Here is a 25,529-nt window from a genome sequence, read left to right as displayed (position 1 = left end):
CATACAAACATTTATAGGTTTCTAATGTCGACAGTTTCTTATTAATTTCTTCACATGTGTTCACTTTACATTAAGGTACATTTTCATAGGTTACTAATATTGAACAAGCGTCGTTAAGCATTTATGACATGTAAGGTAAACGGCTCATTGTTTGTCAAGTATTGCATGGTTATTGCATGTTGCTATAACTGCATACCAATGATTTATAATGCATTTGTTTATCAATTATTAGCCATTAATGACAACCCTTTATAAAGTCTTAACAAAGGGCACATAATTGTAAAGTGTTACATTAATAACTCCAGATAAGAACATGAATCCTGGACACCCTTGTGATTTAAAAGAAAACACTCATCAGGAAACATGGGGGGCTCATTATGCTTTGTAAAAGGACAGTCCTCAACTGTGGCACAATTGTTTATAATCCTCAGAATGTCCTAAGTAGTCTGAACATCAGCATACTGGTCATCAATAAATACATAAGAGACTACAATGTCTGTTTCAGTTTTGAGAGGATGGACGTGAGCAGAGCTACAGCAGGTAAGAACAGGTGTATATGTAGCTTCTTCCGTCCGAGGACTATTAATTTCCCTCATTCACTTCTCCCAATCCACGTTCAAAGTAAACCAGGCTAATAAGATTCATACTGGGAGGGTTGAATGCCGTGTGGCTACTTTTCAAAGGCTTGTACTCCAACCAGAGGCTAGAGATAGAGCGGGTGAAAAACAGCCAGTAACATGCATCCACACGCTAGCACTGATGTAGGTGTGGTCGTGGTGTAAAGAATACGAGTTGTGAGTGAAGCATGGAGTTCAAGCCTGTGTAATACCAGGTGCGCAAGAGCGTCATGGATAAAGCGAAACTACCGCAGCTGAGATCAGCGAGAGGGAATGTCTGGGACGCGGTAGTCATCATGAGCCTCTGCACCGCCACCGGCGCCTTTAGGGTCTGTTTTTCAGCGTCGTGATGGTTTCGTGTGGAAGAATTTCGGGACGCATAGGTGGGAGCGCACCGTGTCTTCACACCGTAGTACAATTGTTTCTGTTCCATATAAAACGTACAGCGTAAACATGGACACGTCGAAGGAAACCAGGAAACAAATCAAAGCGAAATCGGCCAACCGCAAGAATAAGACGCACAAGTCCCAGAAGCTGTTCAGAAGGAAATCGTTAAAATCGTTGGGGAATTTTATGAGCAGGATTGTCAAAACTTTGGGTACTTTGGCACACTTAGGGGACGCGGACCAACCGGACGCGGTGGAGGATGATGATGGTGGGTTTGGAAACACTCCGAGTGCCCACAGCTCAGGGAATTACAGAGAGAACTCGGCGTGGAAGACCTCTGCGCCTTCATCTTCTCATGGATCTGTCAAAGAAAGACTGTCATGTTGCTACGGCGATAAAACTCCTGGAGTTCAGGGTCTGAAGAACCACGGAAACACCTGTTTCATGAACGCCGTGGTCCAGTGCCTGAGTAACACTGAACTTCTGGCGGAGTATCTGGGTTTGGAGCAGTTCAAATGTGAATTAAATGAGGGGCGAATCAACGGGATGGTGAAAAGTGAGGAGGTTATGTGTGAGGTGACGGAGAAGCTGGCATTGCTAGTGAGGGCGCTCTGGACGCTTGATTACACGCCTCAGCTGTCGGTGGATTTCAAGGTGAGTTAATCGACCAACAAACTAGTCTAAACTGCTTGCGACGCGACAAACTGTCCCATTAAAATCAATGTATATAATAGTGTTGATAACTTTTACTATTTCCACAGTTTTCAATGATGGTTATCGTTGTACCATAGTCAATGGTTAATATATAACATTAAGATATACTGTTGTACAATGATTTTTTATTAAAAGGAGCCAGAACCAGGACATTTTTCGTGAGGATCACCCAAGAGCGTATCAACATGTTCATTTGTTAGAAATTCACATAATATCCAAAAGCCAACAGAACAGCCCATTGTCCAGTGTCTGTAATTTCCATCTTTTGTGGAATTGGGAGGGGCTTAGAGTGGAAGGAAACCTATAGGTGAATCACCTGTCAACCACTCCACCAACTTGTTTTCAGGAATGTAGAACATTCAGTTGTCATGTTTTCTTTTTTTTTATTTTTATTGTCAAATGAAGTGAAAAATGAAAGTCTGAAAGTGACTGCATTCATTTTTGTGTTTGACTGCAAGAATGCAAGACTCTCATGATGCCCACTAGATCTAGAGTAGCAGTCATCTATGACTATTACTCTTTCAAACATTTTGCTTTTAAAAACAAGTAAATGAACAGGGTACTTTCATCTACTCAACAATCAGAGATCATTCAAAGCTACAGTATGTAGTTGTGCCTTGGAGGCAGAGAATTAAAGAAAGAGTTGACATTAAAAGGAAAATTCTCTCATCAATTACTCACCCTCAGGGCTGGATTATTAATCTGGCATACCGGCAGTGGCTGAGCTAGGGGTGCCCGTGGCCACCATGGACTGAAGCCTGGCCACCCCATTGGCCACCCTACTCGTAATTGCTGTTTTAGTAATTGTTTTGGTCATTTTTTGGAACAATTTAGTTCTTTAGAGGTGAAATCATCTCTGTACAAATGTACAAACTTAACAGGTGCGCACACCAAGGTCGTCGATGTATCCACTCAAACCCCCCACCCACCCCCCAACAGTACGACGATATAAAAATGCTGCCCTAACATTTCTGTGCCACCATAGACTGATCGCTTGCCTCTGCCTGGCCACCCCTTTGAAAAATTCTTGGCTCTGCCCCTGCATACCAGGTATCTTCCCGGTGGGCCGAAGTGCTTTGGAGCCGATCATGGGCGGACTGGCCATCGGGAGAACCGGGCGGGCCAGTGAGCCGGCCGTGAAATGAGCCCCGATACACTGAAATGTGCTGGCGCATTATGCAGAATGGGCCACAAATCGGCGCTGCTATATGCCTAAGGGGACAGCGATATGCAGAAAGAGACCACCACCCCCTCTCAACAACTTTTGTGCCAGTTTCTATGTAAAATATTCTATGTACTGATTGGTTCTTCAGCAGAACAAATATGTAGATATTTAGAAGAATATCTCAGCTCTTTATACAATGCAAGTGAATAGTGTCCAGAATTTTGAAGTGTAAAAGTAGTTCTTAAGATTCCAGTGGTTAAATCCATCTATTCAGCAGCAATATGTTAGGTGTAGGTGAGGAAAACGATTAAAATTTAAGTCCATGCACACTGTTTGTGTGTGTCTGTGTCATCTCGGTTACCAGTTTAACCAGTCCTGCTCAACCCACTCAGAGCGGGATTTGAACCACAGTCTCTGGCATGGGAGGCAGGTGCGCTAACAAGGAGGCTAAAGGCTACAGCTCCTAATGTCAGTCGCTAGTGCACCTCTTGAGGCCAAAGGAGTGAGGTTTACACACTGCACAGCTACCTACCAGCTGGCTACTTTTACACCAGCAAGGTGCTAGACTGATACACACACCACCTTGAGCAAAGTGTGTGCTCTGCTCAGACATCATCCTTATAAAAAAAATCTGCCCTTTTTCCTTCCATTCCATTTCACTTAACTTTTTGTGTGCATGTGTAAGTTAGTCAGGTTTTCCCTGAATTGTGGGGAAACACCAACATTCCCCACAAGGACAACAGTCTAATAAACATAGTAAATAATCATAATCTCAATAAATATTTAAATATGCAAAACGGTTTATGTGAGGGTTTGGTTTAGGAGTAGGTGTAGGATAGAAAATATCAGTAGCTCAGTATGAGCAAAGTCCCCACCATTATAGAAAAACAAACATGTGTATGTGTGAGTGAGTGCATATTTGACACAAAACTTGTATACTTGTTTACTGCTATTTAATTTCTCTATCATGAAGATTGCCAGGTCCAAAGGAACAAAATGCAATATATATCCAATAGTTTCTGTGCCTGTCCTGGAATAGGTTATTTACGGGGTTTGGTATTGAACACAGCAAAGACACAATACTCTGAGGTAGAGGCCACAGAGGGTATTTAGTCTCTGAGGTGAGGAGACAAATGATGAAGGTGAAGAGGAAGGGTATTGCTGATTTTCAGGAGAAGGTGATGTCGTCTCGGGAGATTAACACAGTGTCTGGAGATCAGCAGGAATTGATGAGTGTCCTCCATATGGAGAAACAATACAGACTGGACTTCTATGCAATTACTTGTCTATTTTTACACTTTCTGTGTGTTTCTATTTCTTGCTATCTTTTCTCTCTCTTAATCTCATCACTGTCCTTGTCTTTATCTCTGTGTTTTCCTTTTAAAGGAATAGTTCACCCAAAAATTAAAATTATGTCATTGTTTAATCACCCTCATATAGTTTCAAACCAGTATGGTGTTTATTTTTCTTCTGTGGAACACAAAAGTATATATATATATATATATATATATATATATATATATATATATATATATATATATATATATATATATATATAAAACACACACACTCTTACCAAATAAGGACAGCTCATATTGACCAGGGTGCTCCAAAAAGAACAAAAGCACCATATAATTATTATTTAAAAGAAATAGTCAATAACCATTCATGCATGATATTCCAAGTCCTTATGAAGCCATATGATAACTTTGTGTGAAAAACTAAAATCTTCTATTAAAAGTTATAAAATCAGAGCTAAATCTATCTCTTATCCCATCAAAAGTGGCACATCATGTTTTGTTACAGATCACATAAAAAATGGCACAGTGTGTTTGGTTCTGTATCTTATGATCCCGTTTTGACATCAGTGAATATTGGCAATAATTCTGGACAAGGACTACACTGGTGTTTCTGCGAAGGTGAAGCTTATCACTGGAAAATGACTTTCTGCCTGTTCCTGACACAAAGCTATCATAAAGCTTTAATCAACTTGTAATACATCCCACCAGTTGTATGAACTGCTTTTATGGTGATTTCTGTCCATTTTGAAGCTTGACAGACCCTGGTCACTTTAAACATTGTCTGGCAAGTGTGTGCCATTGAATGGAAAGAGCTATAAAAATCTTCTTCTTCTTCTTCTTCTTCGTCTTGTTCTATACCACAAAATACACATTTGAAACAACATTAGTGTATAATGATAGAATTTTGGTTAGAACTATATCATCAATGCATCTTTATGCATTGCTGTCTGTCATACTGTCCCTCCTTTCTTCTTTGTTACTTTTTGTTTAATGGAAAGCTAGTTGAGTCAGAAATGAAAAGAGAGAAGATGAAACCTCTGAAAAGATGAATGTTGTATAGGCACATTCCAGTGCTGTCTGTCTGGAATACAGAAGAATAGGAAGGAAACTCTTGCTTGAAGTGTTAAAAGTGAGGTTATGAAATCATGTTTCTTAGTCAATTGGTCACTGGAACCAAGACAGGTCATGGAAACCTGTTAGACTCGTTTGCCATTTTTGTGTATTGAAGGGAGAAATTTGTCACTCAGAAATGGAAGTGAAGGGTGCTCAATAATTTTTGACTGACTAATTCATACACAAGTGATATTGGTTGTTGTTTGCACAGTGGGACTTTACTGTTGGTCACACTGAGAGGAAGTAAAAAGAATAAAAGTGAAATGTTGGACATGTTACAGCTTTTAGCACTGTGTTATAATCATTTTTTACTTAGAGGTCCAAACATTCTGCTACAGTATGAATTTGGTTAATGGTTGAACCATGGCCATTTTTTGAGACAAGACACACAAGTAATTGTATTAAACTAAAATCACGTTAACACGCTTAATGTTTACATTTTGTGGTGATACTTTTGAAAAACAGTTTGTGTTTCAAAGTTTATGGACTGGCCCTTTTCACTTTCATTGTAAGTGCCTTAATGTAACCTTATTTAAAAATTAAATAAACAAGGAACGAGTCAAATGTATATTTTGTGTTAATTCACATTATATAACAAGTGCTGTTGACTGAGCTGTACTAGCGTTGAACCTGGAACATTCCTTTATCCTGCAGTGGCTGTAGGTATTAGCCTACAATTTAAAATAAAGATATTCAGCCTGAAGTTCCTCCTTGTTTTTTTCTTCACATTTCAGTTGTGAAAGTATCGGTTTACAGCCTGCAGTCCTCGTTAGACAAACATTCGTAGGTGTTAATGTCATAAAGCTGCAGTATGAGGACATTTTTGGAACTTTGGACTCGATTCACTCATGCATACATGATTGCGCTGACATTATCCATGCTTTTTCAGCCGATGACACTCTCAAGGGCATAGATTTGGCTTGAATATTAGGGCGGTTGCAGCGATGGAAGCATTTACATGTTTCCATTGATCATGGGGGGTTGATTATTGGGGGTTCGTTTCAACACCCCTGGACACTCTCCAGGTTTTGCATGTTCAAAGTAAAGGTCTTGCCTTGTTGAATTCAGAGAGTTTTCAATAGTTGAACTGATAAATGGTACTGCTGAAAAAGAAATAACAGCTGTTATGAAACAGTGTCAATGCCCTTAATATTATTAAGTATAACCATAACAAGAGATTTTTAATCTTGTAAAAAAACAGCTTTGGTTTTTTTAATACAGTAATGCTGTAATACTGTAACAATTTTAAATGACAAATAAATATTATTCAGGGCTCCAGACTGTGACTAAATGGTCGTATTTTGTGACAGTTTTTCCTGCTAGTGCAATTAAGTTTTGTTATAGGTTGCATTGGTGCGACTTCAGTGTTGGCCAACTCTCCTTCTCTCTTATTGCTCTCCATTTATGCGCTGCAGTTTACTGTAAAGTAGGGCTGGGCGATATGGCCAAAATTGTTATCATGATAATCTTTTTCATATTGTTCGATGTCGATATTTATCAAGATATACATTTACACATTGAACTTTCTTTTTTTTATTTCAAAGTTGATGGAAGAAAAGAAGAAAACATTTATTCTAAACAGTCAAAATATTCTCTACAAAACTGCACAGGGGGTCCAGAGACGGCTAAAGCAGTGGGGTCTGTGGTATCTTTTACCAAAATTTTTAAATATTTTATAGTTTATCATTTGAAAATGAATGTTAAAATATCATCTGCTTGTTCTGAAGCATAGTGACAGCAGTCCAGTATTTGTTGGAATATTTTTACATTAAAATGAAATATTTGTTATATTTCTTTAGATTCAGATACCGAAGTATGGGGCATAGAAGCCGTTGTGACTGTTGAATGATGCTGAATGTGGGTTCAGGGGTGTCCTGAGAGAAAATGTAAAAAACGTTTTTTAAATTTTTTTATATTTTCAATAAAGTGAAAGACTAGTCTACCAACTATTAATTTTTGTCTTTCCTTATCCATTCCAGACATCTAATTAATTTTCACAATATTAGAACAGAAATCTATTTGTTTATTCGATTCGAAAAATACATTTAGAAGGGAAAAACTTTTTGGCCTGAAAGGTGCTTTGAAACCACGTTAACTCGTGCAGCGCTTCTTATCTACACACATGCAGGGAAAAGAGGCAACGCGTGCGGAGTGGGACAGGGTAGAAATGATGCATGTTTGTTGCTAGAGAACAATATTCAAGAGTACAGCGCAGAAAGATCAGAGCTGTTGTCCACATCACTGTTGTTCTGTCGCGCTCTTCACTAGAGACGATGAAAGGGCACAACCGTTGTCATGAAGTCTTGCGGTGCGGATGGAATCAATCCGGTGTCCGACGTAACCTAATTGTTAGCAAGGCAGCTAGCATTAGCAAGTTCATCCAGTCTGATGCTACGTTGTGAGCGAAGCTGACAGCATTTTCAATTCATTCCTTTGAAAGCCGAGCATCATGCTTGCAAGGTGGATCGTAGAATTGGTAGTGGTGCGGAACAAGCTCTCTCCTAGCACTGTGAGCGCCTTTGAGTGGATTTCATCTGCCCCTCTGGAAATGCATCCTGAGAAAGCCGAACTGCTTGTGTTTTAGCGACACGCAGTAAATATCGAAAATTCCTCAAAAGCTTATTGTGGTTTTTCTTTATCGTGATATATATCGATATCGTTTTATCACTCAGCCCTAATGTAAAGCATTATTATCTGGCAAGCTCATCACCTGGATCAATGAACAGAACAGTGTGAATGCATAGAGGTTGAGTTAACGGGTTAGTTCACACAAAAAAATTGTATTATCCCATAATTTACTCACGCTCAAGCCATCCTAGTTGTATATGACTTTCTTCTTTCAGCCAAACACAATCATTATATTATATAAATTATATAAAAAAAATTCCTTTATATTGGGCAGACAGACCAGTTCCCTACCTCCTTCCGCTGCCTCCTGCCTCATAGATTTTTGGGTAATGCTGTAATTAATTGGTTGTACACTTGGATTGAGCAGACTTTCCCGTACAATTCTGATAACTCCTTGAATGAACATAACTCTACCATTCGAATTTACAATATCATTTAAGAACAAAAACAGGTATTTTATCAACCAGCACATTTGAGTTCAGCCATATTATTTGTTGTAATATTTGTCTAATTATCTAATTAGGTGTTAACTTTGTACCTTTTATAGATTTTACATCTGCATACCAACTCAAAATCAGTGCCTTACCATACAATGATTATTTCAGTTTATTGCACTTATTTTTGTAACATATAATAATAATATCACTTTTATTATTAGTTTCTGTACATTTTTAATTTTACAGGCTGCAGACCCCTACCCCGCACCGGTGCTACCAAATGAAGTGCTGATGCCACCAACTATAGAAATTGGTGGCACCAGTGCCACCGCTTTCAAAAATGTATCTGGAGTCCTGTTATTTTTTTTGTGTCTTTGTAAAGTGATGAATACTTGAGGATTAGTCTTTTTCTTAAGAGAATGTTATCTTATGTATATTATATAAATATATTATATACTAAGTGACCCATATATTTCTGGTTTTACTGAAGCTGCATGATTACCAAAATCTGTCTCTATCCCTGATAAATCCAAAAATTATACTCAGATCAGGAAATTATTATAATCTCATCAGATTGTGTCAGGAATCCATCTGATAAGAGCCAGTTCTCTTTTATTTTTTTATTTTTTTTCTTCTATCATTTTTTAATTCAGTTTGATTTACAAAAATCATAAAATAAGGATGTTTAAATGCAACCTGCAACAAGCCCTCATGTAAACACCTATATTTGTTTGATTGTGCTCGATCTGAAAGCAATTTCTGAAAGGGGTGGTGTACACCTTAAATAGTTAGTTAAATAGAAGAATATTAGCCATGTAAACCTTTGAATCCAACTACTTTCTCAATCAGACTCAAAAATACCTCGCACACATGCACAATTTAGTGGACAGTGCTTTTATGAATTCCAACTTGATTGGAAATTACACAATCAAGTGCACCAAATATAAAGCAATAGCTACATATATTATTAAGGGTATGGGGGCTTGCACTGTATATTCTGCAGGGCACATCTGTTCTTCCCAGACTGATCTCACAGGGAAATAGTCAACAGTAGGTTGACTTTTCTTTAGCTAAATTCGGTCCGTGCTTACAAAAATTTGAAACAATGTTCTCAGTGGCCAAAGCGTTAAGTGTTGTTTGGTCATATGGGCACACGTGAGCTCCATTTTCCGGGTGTAATGTCCACGGAGGGGTACTGTTATGACCCCAGATGTATTTAAAAAGGGGTAATAGGTTGTAACATTAACTATTAAAAATTACCATATGTACTGGACAAACAGGTAACAAACAACAATAATGTTGTGCAAAACAATATTGTTTATCCACAGAAATGTATAATACAATGAAACGTGAAAGTACAACAGTGAATATGTGATATTTACAATATTTACACTTCCCGGGTAGGCACAACAAAAGTGTATGGGGCGGCTGTGGCTCAGGTGGTAGAGTGGGTTGTCCACTAATCGCAAGGTTGGTGGTTCGATTCCTGGCTCACACGACTCCACATGCTGAAGTGTCCTTGGGCAAGACACTGAACCCCAAGTTGCTCCCAATTGCAGGCTAGTGCCTTGCATGGTAGCTCTGCCATCATTGGTGTGTGACTGTATGTGTGAATGGGTGAGTGAGTCACAGTGTAAAGTGCTTTGAATACTGCTAAGGATAAAAAGGTGCTATAAAGTGCAGACCATTTATCATTATATATAATACATACATATATGTATTGAGTTTAACTATATTATATTTAAACATTATATAAACAGTTCTGAAAATAATTGGCAAAAATCTTTGTGAATATTCTCTGATATTTGTCAAGACCGCCAAAAATGACATATTAGTCTGTAATTACAATGGTGCGTTTTCTGAGACCACCAAATTCTAATCCTTCAGTTTCAGGGGTCAAACCCAAAATGACAATACGATGAGCAGTATTTAAGTTTAGGATTTACATGGACAGGATCAGTTGATGCACCACAACATTTATGTGTCATTTGCAAGGAGATTATCGCTAATGACAGCATGCAACCTGCTAAACTCCACAGACACCTTGACACCAAGCATGCTGAGATAGCCGGAAAACCTCCAGAGTTTTTTCAAGGAAAACTTTAAGCCTTTCAATTTCAGAAATAAGCTGTCAGAGAATTTGTCAAATTAAATGTAAAGGCCACTGAAGCTTCATATCAAGGTGGGAAAAGCACATAACATTGGAGAGACATTGATTCTACCAGCAGCCAAAGATATGTGTTCCTTGATGGTAGGAGAGGCAGCGGATTCTAAGCTTGATTCTATTCCACTCTCTGACAACACAGTGGGTGGGCACATCTCGAAGGAGCAAGTGTTAGACAACATCAGGCACAGACCATTTTTTGCACTCCAGACTGACAAATCCACTGATGTGGCCAGCTGTTAACATATGTGATTTTGTTTCCATGTTTTATGGGGACTTTCCATAGACATAATGGTTTTTATATTGTACAAACTATATATTCTATCTCCTAACCCTAAACATAACCCTCACAGAAAACTTTCTGCATTTTTACATTTTCAAAAAACATAATTTAGTATGATTTTTAAGCTTTTTTCCTCATGGAGACCAATAAAATGTCCCCACAAGGTCAAATTTGGGTTTTACTATCCATATGGGGACATTTGGTCCCCACAAAGTGATAAATACACACTCACACACACACACACACACACACACAGTTACCAGTTTGTACCAGTTTGTAACCAAAAAAATTGTCCTCATAAACATGCCCACACACATGTTGGTCTACCTATCATTATGAGGACTTTCCATAGACATAATGATTTTTATACTGTACACACTATATATTCTATCCCCTAACCCTACCCCTAAACCTAACCCTCACAGAAAACGTTCTGCATTTTTACATTTTCCATAAAAGAAAACTAGAAATGTCTTCATAAACCACATTTATAGTATAATACCAATGTAATTACCAGTTTGTAACCTAAAAGACTGTCCTCGTAAACCACATACAAATGCCCCCCCACACACACACTCCTCATTTCTGTTACAGACCTTCTGACTAGTTTGACTGAGATGGACCGTTATTGTAATTTCAAATTATGTTCTTTTTTTTTGCAAGGAACTAGCATTGCTTTTGTTCGGGTTAGGGATAGGGTTAGGACAATGTCTTTGACTTTGAAATCCCTTTCTCTACACTGACTATTAAACCAAAGAGAATGAAAAGAAAAAGTCTTCAGCATCAGTGACACCCTAACTGTTCTACACTCTATCAAAACCAAAAGTACAGTGGATGGCACGCTCCCCTAAACTAGAGTGTCTAATACAGAAGCAATTCCTGCATGTTGCACAATGTATGTCACGTGACCTGCTTATCTGTCTGCTTATTCTGGTGAGCAAACATACACAGAATGAAAAATGGCAGATGTAATGACATAATAAATATGGGATTGTTGAGACTGAAACATGAAAGCAGACTAACATAAAATATTTTACAAGCAACAGAATAGAATTGTTAACAACAACAGCAGTGATGCAAAAGCAAAGTGATAGTGAAAGTGAAGCTCCTGTTGGTGGTCTAGCAGGCTGTTTTACTACTCCTGGTATGGGATGATTGGTGATGAGGGGTAGTGATGTCAGCGGGTTAATGATGATTGAAGGATGATTGGACCAATAACGGGGATCTAAGAAAGTGAAAGTAAACAGAAAGACACAGGAAAAAACAAAACACATACAAACACGGCACAGGGACATTACAGGCACCAAAAGCAAGGTTTAAAGCAAGATGATTTTAGCTGTATAGGCAGTAATAAAGTGAAGAGGAATGCATGTTTTATAAACTATACCTCTCAATCCAAATCCCAAACCTAAACATTACAATCAGTGGAGTAAAAATAAAATTTTAGAGGGAAAAAGCAACCTTCGAATTATGCTTGTCACTGATTATGCAAATGTAATTACTTCCTGGTTGTAACGCGGTATCCGAACCCCTGCTACTAATGTGACGTGCATCCAGCCGAATAAAGGGGAATGTGAACTAGGGATTGGCATGAGTACTCGGGTACTTGGATATGGCAGCAATGATTGATTAATTCGAAATTCAGTGACAATTACCTGACAACTAAACACAAACGTGTCAAAGAGGGAGCTTATTTTTAACTTTGAGATTGATTATGTTATGGTTTTGTGGGGTACATTGATTGCCAGTGAGGTCTCATAGCAACCAAACTGATATACGATGCTGCAATGCTATCGTTAGGATCATCAAAACAAAGAGAGTGTAATTAACCATGTTTTGAACACCTGTCTCTGCAAAACCTTTGCTAAACATGTTTTTATTATTAATAAATAATTTAATTTAAGAACTTTGACTAGTTAATGGATATTATTCAATAAAAGTGAATGTTTGTTACTGACAGTAAACCTCCATGCCCTAAGTGATGCAACACACACCTGCATCTTTACGAAATGAATGAAGATTTCCGCACCAGTTTCCAAGTTAGAAGTCCGACATATAGTGTCATTCTTTGCACTTTCCCCAATTGAAAGGTGGAAATTCAGACTCTCCGAGTTAAATGGAATGCTTCATGAATTATCACAGCAACAATACGGAGCATTGCTGATATCCCACAGGAGTGAACACTTGGGCGTGCACGCACGCACGCACGCACGGTCCTGACCCCCCCAACTCCCCCGCGATTTCCGCCTATGGTTAAATGCATATACAGCAAGTGAGTGTTTCAAACAGCTATACAGAGCGCAGCTAAATGGAACAGAATGCAGCTTCTTCAAAATTGAAAGCGATTTGAAAGTAGGTTTCCTTCAAATTCCTTCAGACAATCACGGAAAAATCTGGTGCGTGCTTACTAAAATATGGTATATGGTTACAATACTACGGTAACCTGAAGTAAGAACAGACAGACGCGTGTTGTGCACATTCTTTCATTGAGTTGGGTTATGAAACTTCACCTAATGACAAAATATGATGCATTATATTTTGATTAGGAAATCTTTTGTACATTTTGTAACAGATTATTTTATATCAGCCTATAAAAATTAATAGACAATACACTGGAACAACAAGACAGAATTCAGCAGCCAAAGACATTTGTCAGACATGTTATTATATATACAGTTATATACATTTCATTGCACTTCGAGTACTCGATGAAAACTGTCATTCTAAAATTTTGTTTCATTCCAGACCTGTAAACTCCTTAAGTACAATTCTCTAACACCAATCTTTATTTTGTACTCTCATCTAGACGTTCCTGGTATTGAAGAAGGTATGGGGATTTTGATAATATGGTTAAGCCCAACAAAATATTCAGACTTTGCTTCTAATTCTCTTCATTATATGAATAAAGTGAATAACATAGGAAGAAAGATTTTCTGGCATATTTGTATAATTGTCGACTTTTGTGCAATGCTCTTAGTTTTTTTATTTTGTTCCTTTCTCCACTTCTTCAGAATGTGATGAGTTTGTTCGTAATACACGTAATGCACATGTAATATGCTAAATTAAAGGTGCACTCAGTAGTTTTTTGTTAATGTTATCTTGGACTTATACTGACACCTAGTTTTGTGGATGCAGCAACTGTCAAACAAAATAGTTTTCATTTATTGATGCCATTGTAGGAAGTCACTTTTCATTCATGAGTAAATTAATATCTGAGCGAAAGTGTCCAATAACAGGTCTGTAATTGAGATTAAGCAAGTAGTATTTGGCCGGTCATGTGATCCTAACATGGCAGCCCCATGAAGTGACCCTCTCCATGTAGATTCAAACAGCTTTTAGAAGGTTACTGATATGACTGGAGTCCTCATCTCATGTGAGTGCTCATGATATTATACATGTGTTTCAAAATTACTATTAATTTCTTTAGGAGTAAAACATTTTTAATGTTTTAAAAATGTACGGAGTGCACCTTTAAGGGTTGCCTACATAGAAGCAATCTTGATATTTTAATTTATTTGAACTGATGAAAATGAGTACATGTAAACATAAGATGTGTCCAAAATTACGCACTATACACTGCACTTACAAAATATACTATGCACTTGGCCATGTAGTGTATGAATTCTAAAATGTAGTACGTCCCAAATGGAACACTTAATGTTTATAGCTACACGGATGTGTTCGCCATTTAACAGCTGACAGAAGTGATGTTTCAAGTTCATTTGATGTGTTGCCACTAGATTTAGAGCATTAGCCAATCTCAGTTCCAACACTTGTATCTTAAACAACGTACTGTACATATTCACTCAGCTTGGGTGATGATAAAGCATTCAACTATCATTTGCAAGGTGCTTTATCCACTGAAGTTTTGCTAGTTGCTACATTCTTTATTCTTTACAACTGTTTTGTAAGACCAGCAGCGCAGCCAGTTAACTCCACCCGTTTTGCTATGAACTGCAAGAGTGCATGAAGTGTCCATCATTTCACACTCCGTTTTTGGCGGTTGCATTTTCAGTTTTAACATACTACTCGCACTACTTAACCTACAGAGTAGTGCAGATGTGTGCGGTTTGTGACACACCTACAGTGATAGAAGTGAATTCCATTTAGATGAGAGTTGAAGGTAAGAGTAACTTCTACCTTTTAAAAATCACTAAAACTCTTGTAGACTCAAAAGCTAATGGTGATGACATTTCAATTTGAATGATATTTAAAAATAACATCTCACAAACAATGTTATGAAACCTTCTGTCCATGCTCTATACTGAGTGAGACTGCCAAGTCATATCTTTGACTAGACGGCACTCTGTCATAGATATTTTTATGTCTATTGCTGATATGATTTCTTATCATATTTCGTTCATATGTTGCACAGCACTCAGTCACCTTGTATACTTTGTTGACAGTGTGAGTATTTGACCACTTCTTGATGTCTGTTTTGAAAAGCATGTTAAAAGTTTAAAAAAAAAGAAAAAAAGAAAACATTTCACGCAAGTCTTTAGGCCTCAAGTTCAAACTGTATCTTTCTCGATTCATGATGTTTGTATTGGAACTAAAAGTGCAAAATGACTCCTTTCTTCCCCAAATAAGTTCATTTATGGACTCATCATCAGATGAAAAGGTGTTTGTCTTGGACACCTTTGCAGCTTGGAATGGCACGTTTTAGTACACTTGTAGCCAAACTTTAAATCAAATAGCAACACATCTTGTATTATTGGGATTTGAAATACATACTGTATGTGGGGACAAAAAAATATTTGTATGCTAGAAGTCATAATACATAAGATTTGTTTTCAAACTGTATTAAGATTAATTTGACTCTACTAAAATTTATCCTTCTTCTTCCCTAGAGTGTTGTGTCCAAATATGGCTCTCAGTTCAAGGGGAATGCTCAGCATGATGCTCTGGAGTTTCTACTCTGGCTACTGGATCGAGTGCATGAGGATGCCAACCTATCTGCCAACAACAACCACAGCAGCAGAACCAAATCCTCCAGCAAGGTACTGCACTCCTAAAAACTTTTCAAACTTCCACCCAGTCCAGCAGAAAAACAGACTAATATCAGATATGATATGATTGTTAAAATTACAATATTTGGTTCAGATGAATTTGAATAAGTTTAACTAGAAAAGGAGAGTTCATCAATATGCCTTATCTAAAACTTGAGAAAAACAAAAAGCCTTGAAGTCTGAAGGTTATTTTGACCCTAAGTTGTTTGAAGACTTTGGCAGTTTGAAGAGAGATTTGAAGATTGAAAGCTGTGTGGTTAATAGGATGATTTGCAGTTTGTTGTCGCTGTTGAATAGTGGAAGAGATGCTATTACTGTCTGAGATAAGGCTCTCGGGAGCACGCATAAATGTCACATCATTTGGATTTTCCCGGCAAAAGCGGCCCACTCCCTTTGCATGACAATCAGTCTACAGGCAATAATAGGCAACCTAGGAAGTCCAGGAGGGGCACATTTTTTAAGTTGCATTACAAGCCATTTACACATTGGCAAAAAAGGTGAATATTACATGAAAATTGTTACATATTGCACCTTTAATCTGATCAGTAAGGAAAGTCACAGCAAACAGAGTCAGAACAGTCTGAAGGTAAAACCTTTGTAGCTTAAAAAAATGTAGCTTCAATAGGCATAAGAGTCAGCCTTGGGTAAGGGATTAAAAAAAAAAAAGTCAGAAGTGTAGGATTTGAAAAAAGAAGAAGTGTAGTGTCTAATCAATGGGATGCAGTTACGTTGGAACCACTTTATAATAACGACACCATATGAAGTATTTGTAAAGCATTGGTTTATTGTTAATTCAGTATGTATAAATCCTAGTTCCTGCATTGGTTAATATATGAAGTATATACACGTAATTTGTCATTCATTGATATTTTCTGTAGCAAGCAATTTGTTTTTATATTTATTAAGTTTATACATAAGCCGTTTGATAGGTTTTTTTTATCATTAGTAAAAAACTTGCTATTATATTTATATTAAACTACTATATTTCTGTTGATGTAAAGCGATGGTAAAAAAGTGCTTATGAGAACATTAAGAAAACATAAATCCAAATTTAAAAAAGAAATGTATTTGCATATGCATTAAATTGGAAATTTATTCATGCTTTATTAATGTGTTTATAACTGTCTTAGGAACATTTACTATTAAAGAAAGTAATGCTTAAAGGCTGTAATAAAGCACTGACTAACTGCTAGCTAAGTGTTTTTGTGACCAAAGTGAGAACCAGAGTATATACAACGATCACCCACAACATTAAAACAACCAGTCTAGTATTGTGTAGGTTCCTATCGTGGCGCCAAAACATCTCTGACCCATCGAGGCATGGACTCCACAAGATCTCTGAAGGTGTCCTGTGGGATCTGGCACCAAGACATTAGAAGTAGTTCCTTTAAGTCCTGTAAGTTGTGAGGTGGGGCCTCCATGGATTGGACTTGTTTGTCCAGCACATCCCATACTGTAGATGCTCAATTGGATTGAGATCTGGGGAATCTGGAGTCCAAGTCAATACCTTGAACTCCTAGTCATTTTCCTCAAACCATTCCTGAACTTTATTTAAAGAGTGGCAGGGCGCATTATCCTGTTGAAAGAGGCCACTGCCATCAGGGAATACCGTTGCCATGAAGGGGTGTACATGGTCTGCAACAGTCTGTAGGTAGGTGGTACGTGTCAAAGTAACATCCACATGAATGCTATGACCCAAGGTTTCCCAGCAGAACATTGCCCAGAGCTTCACACCACCTCCGCCGACCTGCCTTCTTCCCATAGTGCACCCTACTGCGATCGTTTCTCTAGGCAAACAACGCACACGCACTGTTCCGTGTTCTCCCCACAGAAAGGGCAACCCAGTGTACAAAAGGATATTACTCAGGTTTTTCTTGGTTCACTTTTGTTTGTTTATTTTTTCTCACCAATAAATAACCAGGTAATAAACCTGAGAAGATAAGAAGAATACAACATTTCAATTTTCATGTGTATTAGTACAAACACAATTCAATAGCCCAATAATAATAATAATAATAATAATAATAATAATAATAATATGCAACAATAAATAACATTAATCAAAATACTAATTATAACAATATTAATATGCTATAATAATAATTTCACAATTATCATATACACGTTTCACACTTTACATTATACACCATACTCAAATCCTACCAAACCTCTGCAAGCAAGAAACTACATTTCCCAGAATGCTCCGCGGCAAACCAGGAAGAATAACATTACTCACATTAAATACCGTTCCGCGATTCATACTTCAAACATTTATAAATTCAAATAAAGTAAACAACTGGACACGTCTAGTATAGCGATGTTCTAAGTAAGTCTAATGTTAGCTTTGTCTCACGGTTACCTCGTCAACTTATAACTTTGAAGCATAGCGATATATTTATCAGTCAACTAACGTTAGACTGTTTAGATCTACCGGAGCATAGCATTATCTTAACGTGAAATGGACACAAACACAGTACAACAACATAGCATGGTGACAGCAGACAACATGAAGCGTACATCATAAAGCAGACAAGAAACATTTAAAATTAAGAGAGCTCACCAAGTGGCTGCACACCGGATTGAAGTCATTATAGATTCAATGAATCGCGCTTCCTTTTCACACAGTGAACTCCGGTCACATGTTCCACAGCACACTCATCTCTTAAAGAGGCACTACACCATTAGGCTACTAACCTCAAAACATTCCTTATAACAGTTGTAACTTTAGTTTAATGTACACATTTGAATTAAACATAAATAAATAATAATAAAAAATAACAAAACTCCACAGAAAACACAACACCTCCCACTTAAGTTCCTGATCTTATAATCCAGGGAATTTACTAAAATCACACAAAGAACCCCTCTTAGTGACACCTTTTTTTTTTTTTTTTTTTTTTTTTTTAAAGAGCCCTTGGCTTAGCACAATGTCATTGTGTAAGTGTCTGATGAAGGCATGACCGATGAAAGAGCAGCTTAGTCCAAGTCAATCACATCCCTTTGGCAGGTGTGGTGTCCCGCCAGGGTATGCGAAATATGGGATGTGCATGCTCTTACTTCTTCATGTATGTGCAATGTGATGGGCATGGTGGCAGCGCTAGGCTTGCACCAACCAGCCTACAGGGGTAAGGGCAGTGACATTGGGACAGGGGTAGGGAATAGGGCGATGTGCAGAATAAGACGGTTTCAGGAAGATGCGGGTGTCATGGTGGCTAGGGTGGATGAGTTTTTTCCTCCACCGGGAGAAGGACCACTAGTCTTCTCACGTCTCTTCTGATAACTGTCATGGGCAGTGAAGAACTCCTTTTCTTCCGACTACCTACCAGGGCAACAGGAAGGCCAGCACATGTTGTAATATCAGCATCCCTGACAATTCCTCTCCTGTCAGGATAAACTGTCAGAATCCGGCCCAAACGAAACTGACCTCTCAACGTATTTGGGTCAGCAATCCAGACGAGATCACCGACTTTAACGTTCCTCTCCGTCCGGTGCCATTTATGTCGAATGAACAGATTTGGGCCAGCTAGTTCCCTCCACTTAGCCCAGAAACGGTCTACTCCGATTTGAATAGCCCTTAGACGACGCCAGGGATGGATTTCTAGGTCAAGCCCGCTGGTGTTTCCTCCAAGTGATGCTCGACCCAGTATGAGGGAGTTGGGTGTTAAGTACTCAATTGAGTCTTCCTGTTCTTGAGCTCTGGCATCGATTGGGAGTTCGTTTGTCAGGTTGGCTGCCTGATAGAACAGAGTTTGGAGCTCCCCCCATGTGAGATACTCTGTAACTCCTCCGAGGCTCATGAGTGCCCTCTTCAAAAGCTTCACAGCAGCCTCCGCAGCTCCGTTCCTGTGGGGTGCGTCTGCAGGGTGAAAATCCCACTTCCACTCAGTCCCGTTCTTAGCGGCTACATCTTCTATGGACGTAGCCTGCAAGCAAGCCAGATTTTTATACAGCTCACTCAGAGCCGACTTGGCGCCAACGAAGTTGGTACCCCTGTCGGACCATAGTTTCCTTGGATGCCCCCTCAGAGCAACAAAGCGGGAGTATGCTCGGAGGAAGCTTTCTGCCGACTGGTCATTGGTGAGGTCCGCATGGACAGTTCTCGAGGCCATACAACAGAAAACAATACCCCAGACCTTCTTACTTGTCCTTCTTTTAACAGTGTCTTTCACCTCGAAGGGGCCAAAGAGGTCGAGGGTTGTATACTCGAATGGACTTGCTCTTTCGGTACGCTCTAGTGGGAGCTCACTCATTACTTGCTGACAAATATTGGCTCTTTGCTTTCTGCAGATGACAGTTGTTCAACACCTTCTTAACTGTTCTTCGTCCCTGCATGATCCAGGCTTTTCTTCTTGTCCGTAGAAGGGTAGAGGCAACACCTTCATGATTTTCTTCATGTGCTTCCCTGGCCAGTAGGGTTGCTAGCCACGACTGGCATGGGATTAGCGGTACAGCCACTCTATCCTCATTCCAGCGTTGGATTCTCCCTCCGCAGAGCAAGAGGCCTTTTGGATTTCTCCAATACGGTTTGCAAAAAAATGTCTGATAGCCATAACTATCCTTCTGGATGGCTCCCAGGATTGTCTGACTATTGACAAAATGGATCCACCGATCAACCTTGATGTAGCAGTGCTTCTCGAAGTATGTCTTCAGGCGGGATGCAAAGACAGCCCCACACAGCTCTTCTTTAATGACATCACCTTTCTGGTCTAGAGGGGTGAGCTTGGCCTTCGATTCAACCAGCTTCACTACGACTCCATCTTCTGTCTCCCACCGTAGGTAAAGAACGGCTCCGTAGGAAGCTTCACTACCATCGGAAAACGTGATCCCCATTGGGCAACCTATGGCTCCAGGGGGTGTGAGACTCCTGTTAAATCTAAGTTGGCCAAGCCTCACATATTGCTCAATGAGTTTTATTGCAGCCTCTCGAAGACGTGGCGAAAGCGGATCGTCCCAGGTGTCCTTGGAGGGATGGTCTCTTCCTGCTTCCTGAAAGGACTCTCTTATGAGCATCACTCCTCGTTGCTTAGCAGGTGAGGCCAGACCGATGGGGTCATAGAACCCTGCAATCTGACTCAGCAGCATGCATCGGGTGAGAGGGTTGGGGGTGCTGCCTCTGATCTCATCCTCTCGTAGATCCAAACCGGTCCTCATCTTTCCTCGCCTCCTTGAGAAGTTCACTGACGTAAGCACACGGAGTTTGTCAGATTCGGGTTCATATCCCAATCCCAATGCCCTGTTCTCCTCGTCCCACATCTGGTTGGGGAGTATCAGAGTCTTGGGCTCTGTTGACCTGACTTTGCTGGGGTCAGTGGATTTTCCACTCCTCCCACTTTGGCCAGTAATAAACCAAGGGCCCGAGAGCGCAGCCAAATTTGCCACTGGCCTATCAGCATTGACCAGTGAAGGAGCACCAAGGGAAGAGGAACAGGCCGAATAGACCCCTCTGTTTTACAGTGCCTTGGTCAGTGCAGAAAAGGAAGATGGATTCGGCAGAATTAGTTCCGTGTTCTCCCCACGGAAAGGGCAACCCAGTGTACAAAATGATATTACTCAGGTTTTTCTTGGTTCACTTTTGTTTGTTTATTTTTTCTTCGTCGCTATCCACTTCTCCTAGAGCATCAACATATTCGAGTCCAGTGTCGTGCAGCTTTCCAAAGTCCACACCAAGTGCTCTGATCTCGTCAATAAGCACCCTTTTTTCTAGGAGATCTATAGTGAGGGACAGCTTTTTGGCTCTCTTGCTGAAAGAGCTCTGTGCTGTTGAGCGCTTTCCTTTTAAGGCCACTAATTCTGCCGAATCCATCTTCCTTTTCTGCACTGACCAAGGCACTGTAAAACAGAGGGGTCTATTCGGCCTGTTCCTCTTCCCTTGGTGCTCCTTCACTGGTCAATGCTGATAGGCCAGTGGCAAATTTGGCTTAACGCTCTCGGGCCCTTGGTTTATTACTCCTTGCTCACCCTCAAACTCCACATACAGCTGTTTCTTCAAGTCTGCTGGGTTTTCCATGGCAATCATCTCCAGCCTAACAAGAGCATCATCAATGACGTGGTCTCTGCGCACTTTGAGTCGCAGATAGGGGTTCAGCTGTTGTCCCTGCACCAAACTGTAGAGGGCAGTAATCCTGCGCTCGCTGTACATACGGATCCGGTTATCGTAGTACAGGCCTAGATTCTTTGTCACAGCATTAAGAATGAACGGGCAGGTCATAAAGGAGAACTTGCTCTCAGTCTCCACTTTAAAGAATGTGTAATCTTTGTCCATTTCCAGCACCTTATATTAAGTGGCTCATTGATGAAGTCCTCAAAGGGGATAAGGGGTTTTCGGCAGTCTGATGTACGAATGCCCAGTTCTGTCTCCAGTGGGTCCACACGTGGGCCTTTCTTATTGCGTCGTTCCTCTCCCAGTAGCTCCTGCAGGGTCAGCTCGCTGGATTCTGCGATCGGTACATCATCCTCCTCCTCATTGTGATCCATGTCCAGGTCACCACGCAGCACGTTTGCATAGTACACTATTTTCAAGCACTTTGTTGCTGCCACCACGCCATCATCCTCATTGACCAGGTTATCACTGCTAAGCTCGTTGCTGATGACCGTGTAGGTTATAAGTTGCTGAAAGGTCTCGACAAGACGACGGATATGGTCTGTGCCGTACTGTGACCACAACCGCACTAGCTTGGCCAGAGCCGGAAGAGGTAGCTTGCTCATGGCCTTGCAGAACTGAGGCAGGGCAATCTCAAGGTATTCTGGACTGTGGAGGTTACTGTTCTCCATGACAATGATGAAGACATTCAGGTAATTAGGGTCAGTGGTGTACACGTTGTGATAGGTAAGGTCACACTCTACGTTGGGCGACAGATAGACTAACGCGTTGAGGAATGCAGCTTCAATCTTCTCGTTTGATAACAGTCTGTCATACACCCTTCTAACTGCCTCAATGTCTACAGAAACTTCCACAGGGCCAAACTTTTGGTTATTGTTTTCACCATGGGACGGCCCATCACCACTCGATGCCGAGGACTCAGGTTCCACCTCCATGGCAGTGGATGAACCAGAGGCTGTCTCTTTCTCATCTTCGTCCTTGTCCTCGTCCTTGGACTGAAGTGACTTCAGCTCTTCCTTGGTGTGCTGTTTTGCTTTGCGGAAACTTTGGACAAGGCTCTCCGTGCTTGAGAAAACCCTACCAATGACACGGATTAGAGGAGGAAAGTCTCCCGTCTCACTACAGAGGCTCAGGATTTCATACACCTTCTCCTCTGTCAAAGAATTCAGATCTCTAAAGTCCTCCCTTGTAGGTTGCAGGTCCTTATGGTTCATCTTCCCATTACTGCACGCAGAGAAATTGTGAGCTCCTTTGGCACTATTCTCCGGGTAGGCTGAACTGGCTCCTTTCTTAAAGGGATGAGGATCACAGAGTTTGGCATTATTCTTATATAACTCCAGTGCCTTGATAGCCGCTGCATTGTTATCCATGCGCTGGAAACCTGGAGAAGACCCACAAGCCTCATTCGTGCAGGCCTCATTTCCACAGCCCTCTGTTAACTGATGGTAGTAGCGCTCAATTAAATGCTTTGCAGCCGCTCGCTTCATTAGAATTGCTTAAGGTTTCCAATATCACACTCTTCTACAGCTCTGAACTCAAGGAGACCAAAACGTGGTCAGGTAGCAATCTTGTGCAGGTGTTTTGATGCGGACGTATAAATCTGGCCACTCAACATCACAATCGCTCTCGAGTTCGGCGTGTATTCAACTCCAGCCCTTCCACAATATATTCGCGGCCATATTGATCGACTTGAGGCAAAAACCACTTGATCTAAAATAAAATGTGATTCATCAGACTAGGCCACCTTCTTCCATTGCTCCATGGTCCAGTTCTTATGCTCACATGCACATTGTAGGCTCTTTTGGCCGTGGACAGGTGTCAGCATGGGCACTTTGACCGGTCTGCGGCTAAGCTGCCCCATACGCAGCAAGCTGCCATGCACTGTGTTTTCTCCTGTGTGACACCATTCTATCATGGCCAGAATTTTTTCAGCAATTTGTGCAACAGTAGCTCTTCTGTGGGATCGGAAAAGACGGGCTAGCCTTCGCTCCCCACACACATCAATGAGACTTGGTCGCCCATAACCCTGTCGCCGGTTCACCGGTTATCCTTTCTTAGACTACTTTTGGTAGGTACTAACCACTGCATACCAGGAACACCCCACAAGACCTGCAGTTTTGGAGATGCTCTGACCCAGTCATCTAGCCATCACAATTTGGCCCTTTACACTTACGCTAGCCTATTTTTCCTGCTTCCAACACATGAAATTCAAGAACTGACTGTTCACTTGCTGCCTAATATATCCCAACCCTTGACAGGTGCCATTGTAATGAGATAATATATGTTATTCACTTAAGTTGTCAGTGGTTATAATTTTGTAGCTGATCAGTGTATGTCTAATCAAACATTTATTAATGAACCATTACTCTGAAAAGTAGAGATGGCAACTTAGTAAGTTGTTTGGTATGGATGAAAAACCATTATCAACTTGCTTATATATGAACAATAATATATTGTTTGCCACAGTAAATATATATACTGTAAGTAACATCCTATTTGTATTTAGTCTATTAATTAATTAATATGAAAAGTAATTTATGAATGATCAATTAACAATAAACTAATACTTTACAATTACTTTATACTATGTAGTTATTATAAAGTGTTACGATACATCTAATCTACCAGTTGTCTCTTATGTGCGTGTGTTTTGAGCTTTAGTGTCTTTTGCCCATTCCACTCCATTGCACTAATTAGAAGGAAGTTACAGCTTATGACACAGTTTCCCCTCTGTGTGTGATACATTGGCTGACTAGTTTTCTGTTTCATTTACTAACTTTTATGCTAGCGATAGAGAGAGAGAGAGAGAGAGAGAGAGAGAGAGAGACACAGAGAGACAGAGAGAGAGAGAGAGAAATAAATGTTGTGAATGTAGGAGGGAAGAATGAGTGGGTGGATTGGTGTGGGTGTTTTGTTAGTGTGTGTGTGTTGTAATGTTCTATATCAGTTTCTGGCCATGTCTGCACTAATAGTATTTCAGTTAAAAAGTATGTTTTCTGCTTTCTAACGTCATTGATTTCTGAGCATTTTCTAAAGTCTTCATTTTCAGTGAAAACTCAGTTCCAATGTGGATGAGAAGTGTGTACATAGCAACAATCAATTCGATTTTGTCTTACTGAAAATATGAGGGTGAGAGTCAGACTTTAAGTGTTCATTCCCTTTAGAAATCAAAGGAATTTGAGTACACGGAATGTGCTTAATCCAAATTCACTGGGTTGTTTAAAAGAATGGACATATCTTTTGCTAATCACATAATTACCTTTTCACTGGAGTTTGGAGGGAGGGGCATAGAAAATGGGAGACAGAGAGAAAATGCAGTGGATTGGCAAGGGTGTTAGGAAGCAGCAGGTCAGCTGAAGTCTATATTTTGGCAGTGAACACACTTCAGCCTTTGTCTGCTGTAGTGTCAGTGGATGAAGATGCCAAGCCTGTATGGTAATGTGGCTGCTCTATCAAGAGCCATTTTTAGACTCATCAGAGATAGACTCATCTTTCTATCCCCATACATCACTGTGAGCGCATCCAAACAGAGAGACAGTTAAGAACAACTAAATGAGTGCTAGTGGTACCCAGACCCTGTTACTGCTCACAATTTTTTAGACTTTGACTTT

General features: G+C 40.0%; 1 protein-coding gene and 1 pseudogene across 1 annotated transcript; one reads left to right on the top strand and one right to left on the bottom strand.

Annotated features, from left to right (window-relative positions):
* The first annotated feature begins 816 nt into the window (after window positions 1-816).
* LOC127653730 (ubiquitin carboxyl-terminal hydrolase 43-like) lies at window positions 817-15,824 on the top strand. The gene is made up of 2 exons (XM_052140522.1): window positions 817-1,658; window positions 15,660-15,824. Exons 1-2 carry the CDS (start codon window positions 1,071-1,073, stop codon window positions 15,822-15,824), a joined length of 753 nt encoding a protein of 250 aa, XP_051996482.1. The 5' UTR covers window positions 817-1,070.
* A 5,881-nt stretch (window positions 15,825-21,705) lies between these two features.
* Window positions 21,706-23,614, bottom strand: LOC127653729 (ubiquitin-protein ligase E3A-like; annotated as a pseudogene).
* Between the last annotated feature and the right edge of the window lie 1,915 nt (window positions 23,615-25,529).

The sequence above is a fragment of the Xyrauchen texanus genome, chromosome 13, assembly GCF_025860055.1.
Source record: "Xyrauchen texanus isolate HMW12.3.18 chromosome 13, RBS_HiC_50CHRs, whole genome shotgun sequence".
Classification (NCBI taxonomy): domain Eukaryota; kingdom Metazoa; phylum Chordata; class Actinopteri; order Cypriniformes; family Catostomidae; genus Xyrauchen; species Xyrauchen texanus.
The sequence above is the reverse complement of the archived record's forward strand: the minus strand, read 5'-3'. Positions and strand labels throughout refer to the sequence as shown.

Bases quoted from the DNA above. Each gene is read 5' to 3' on its own strand.
- LOC127653730 (XM_052140522.1), top strand. From the start codon at position 1,071: ATGGACACGTCGAAGGAAACCAGGAAACAAATCAAAGCGAAATCGGCC. The intron at 1,659-15,659 runs GTGAGTTAATCG...CTTCTTCCCTAG, and splicing joins AGCTGTCGGTGGATTTCAAG to AGTGTTGTGTCCAAATATGG.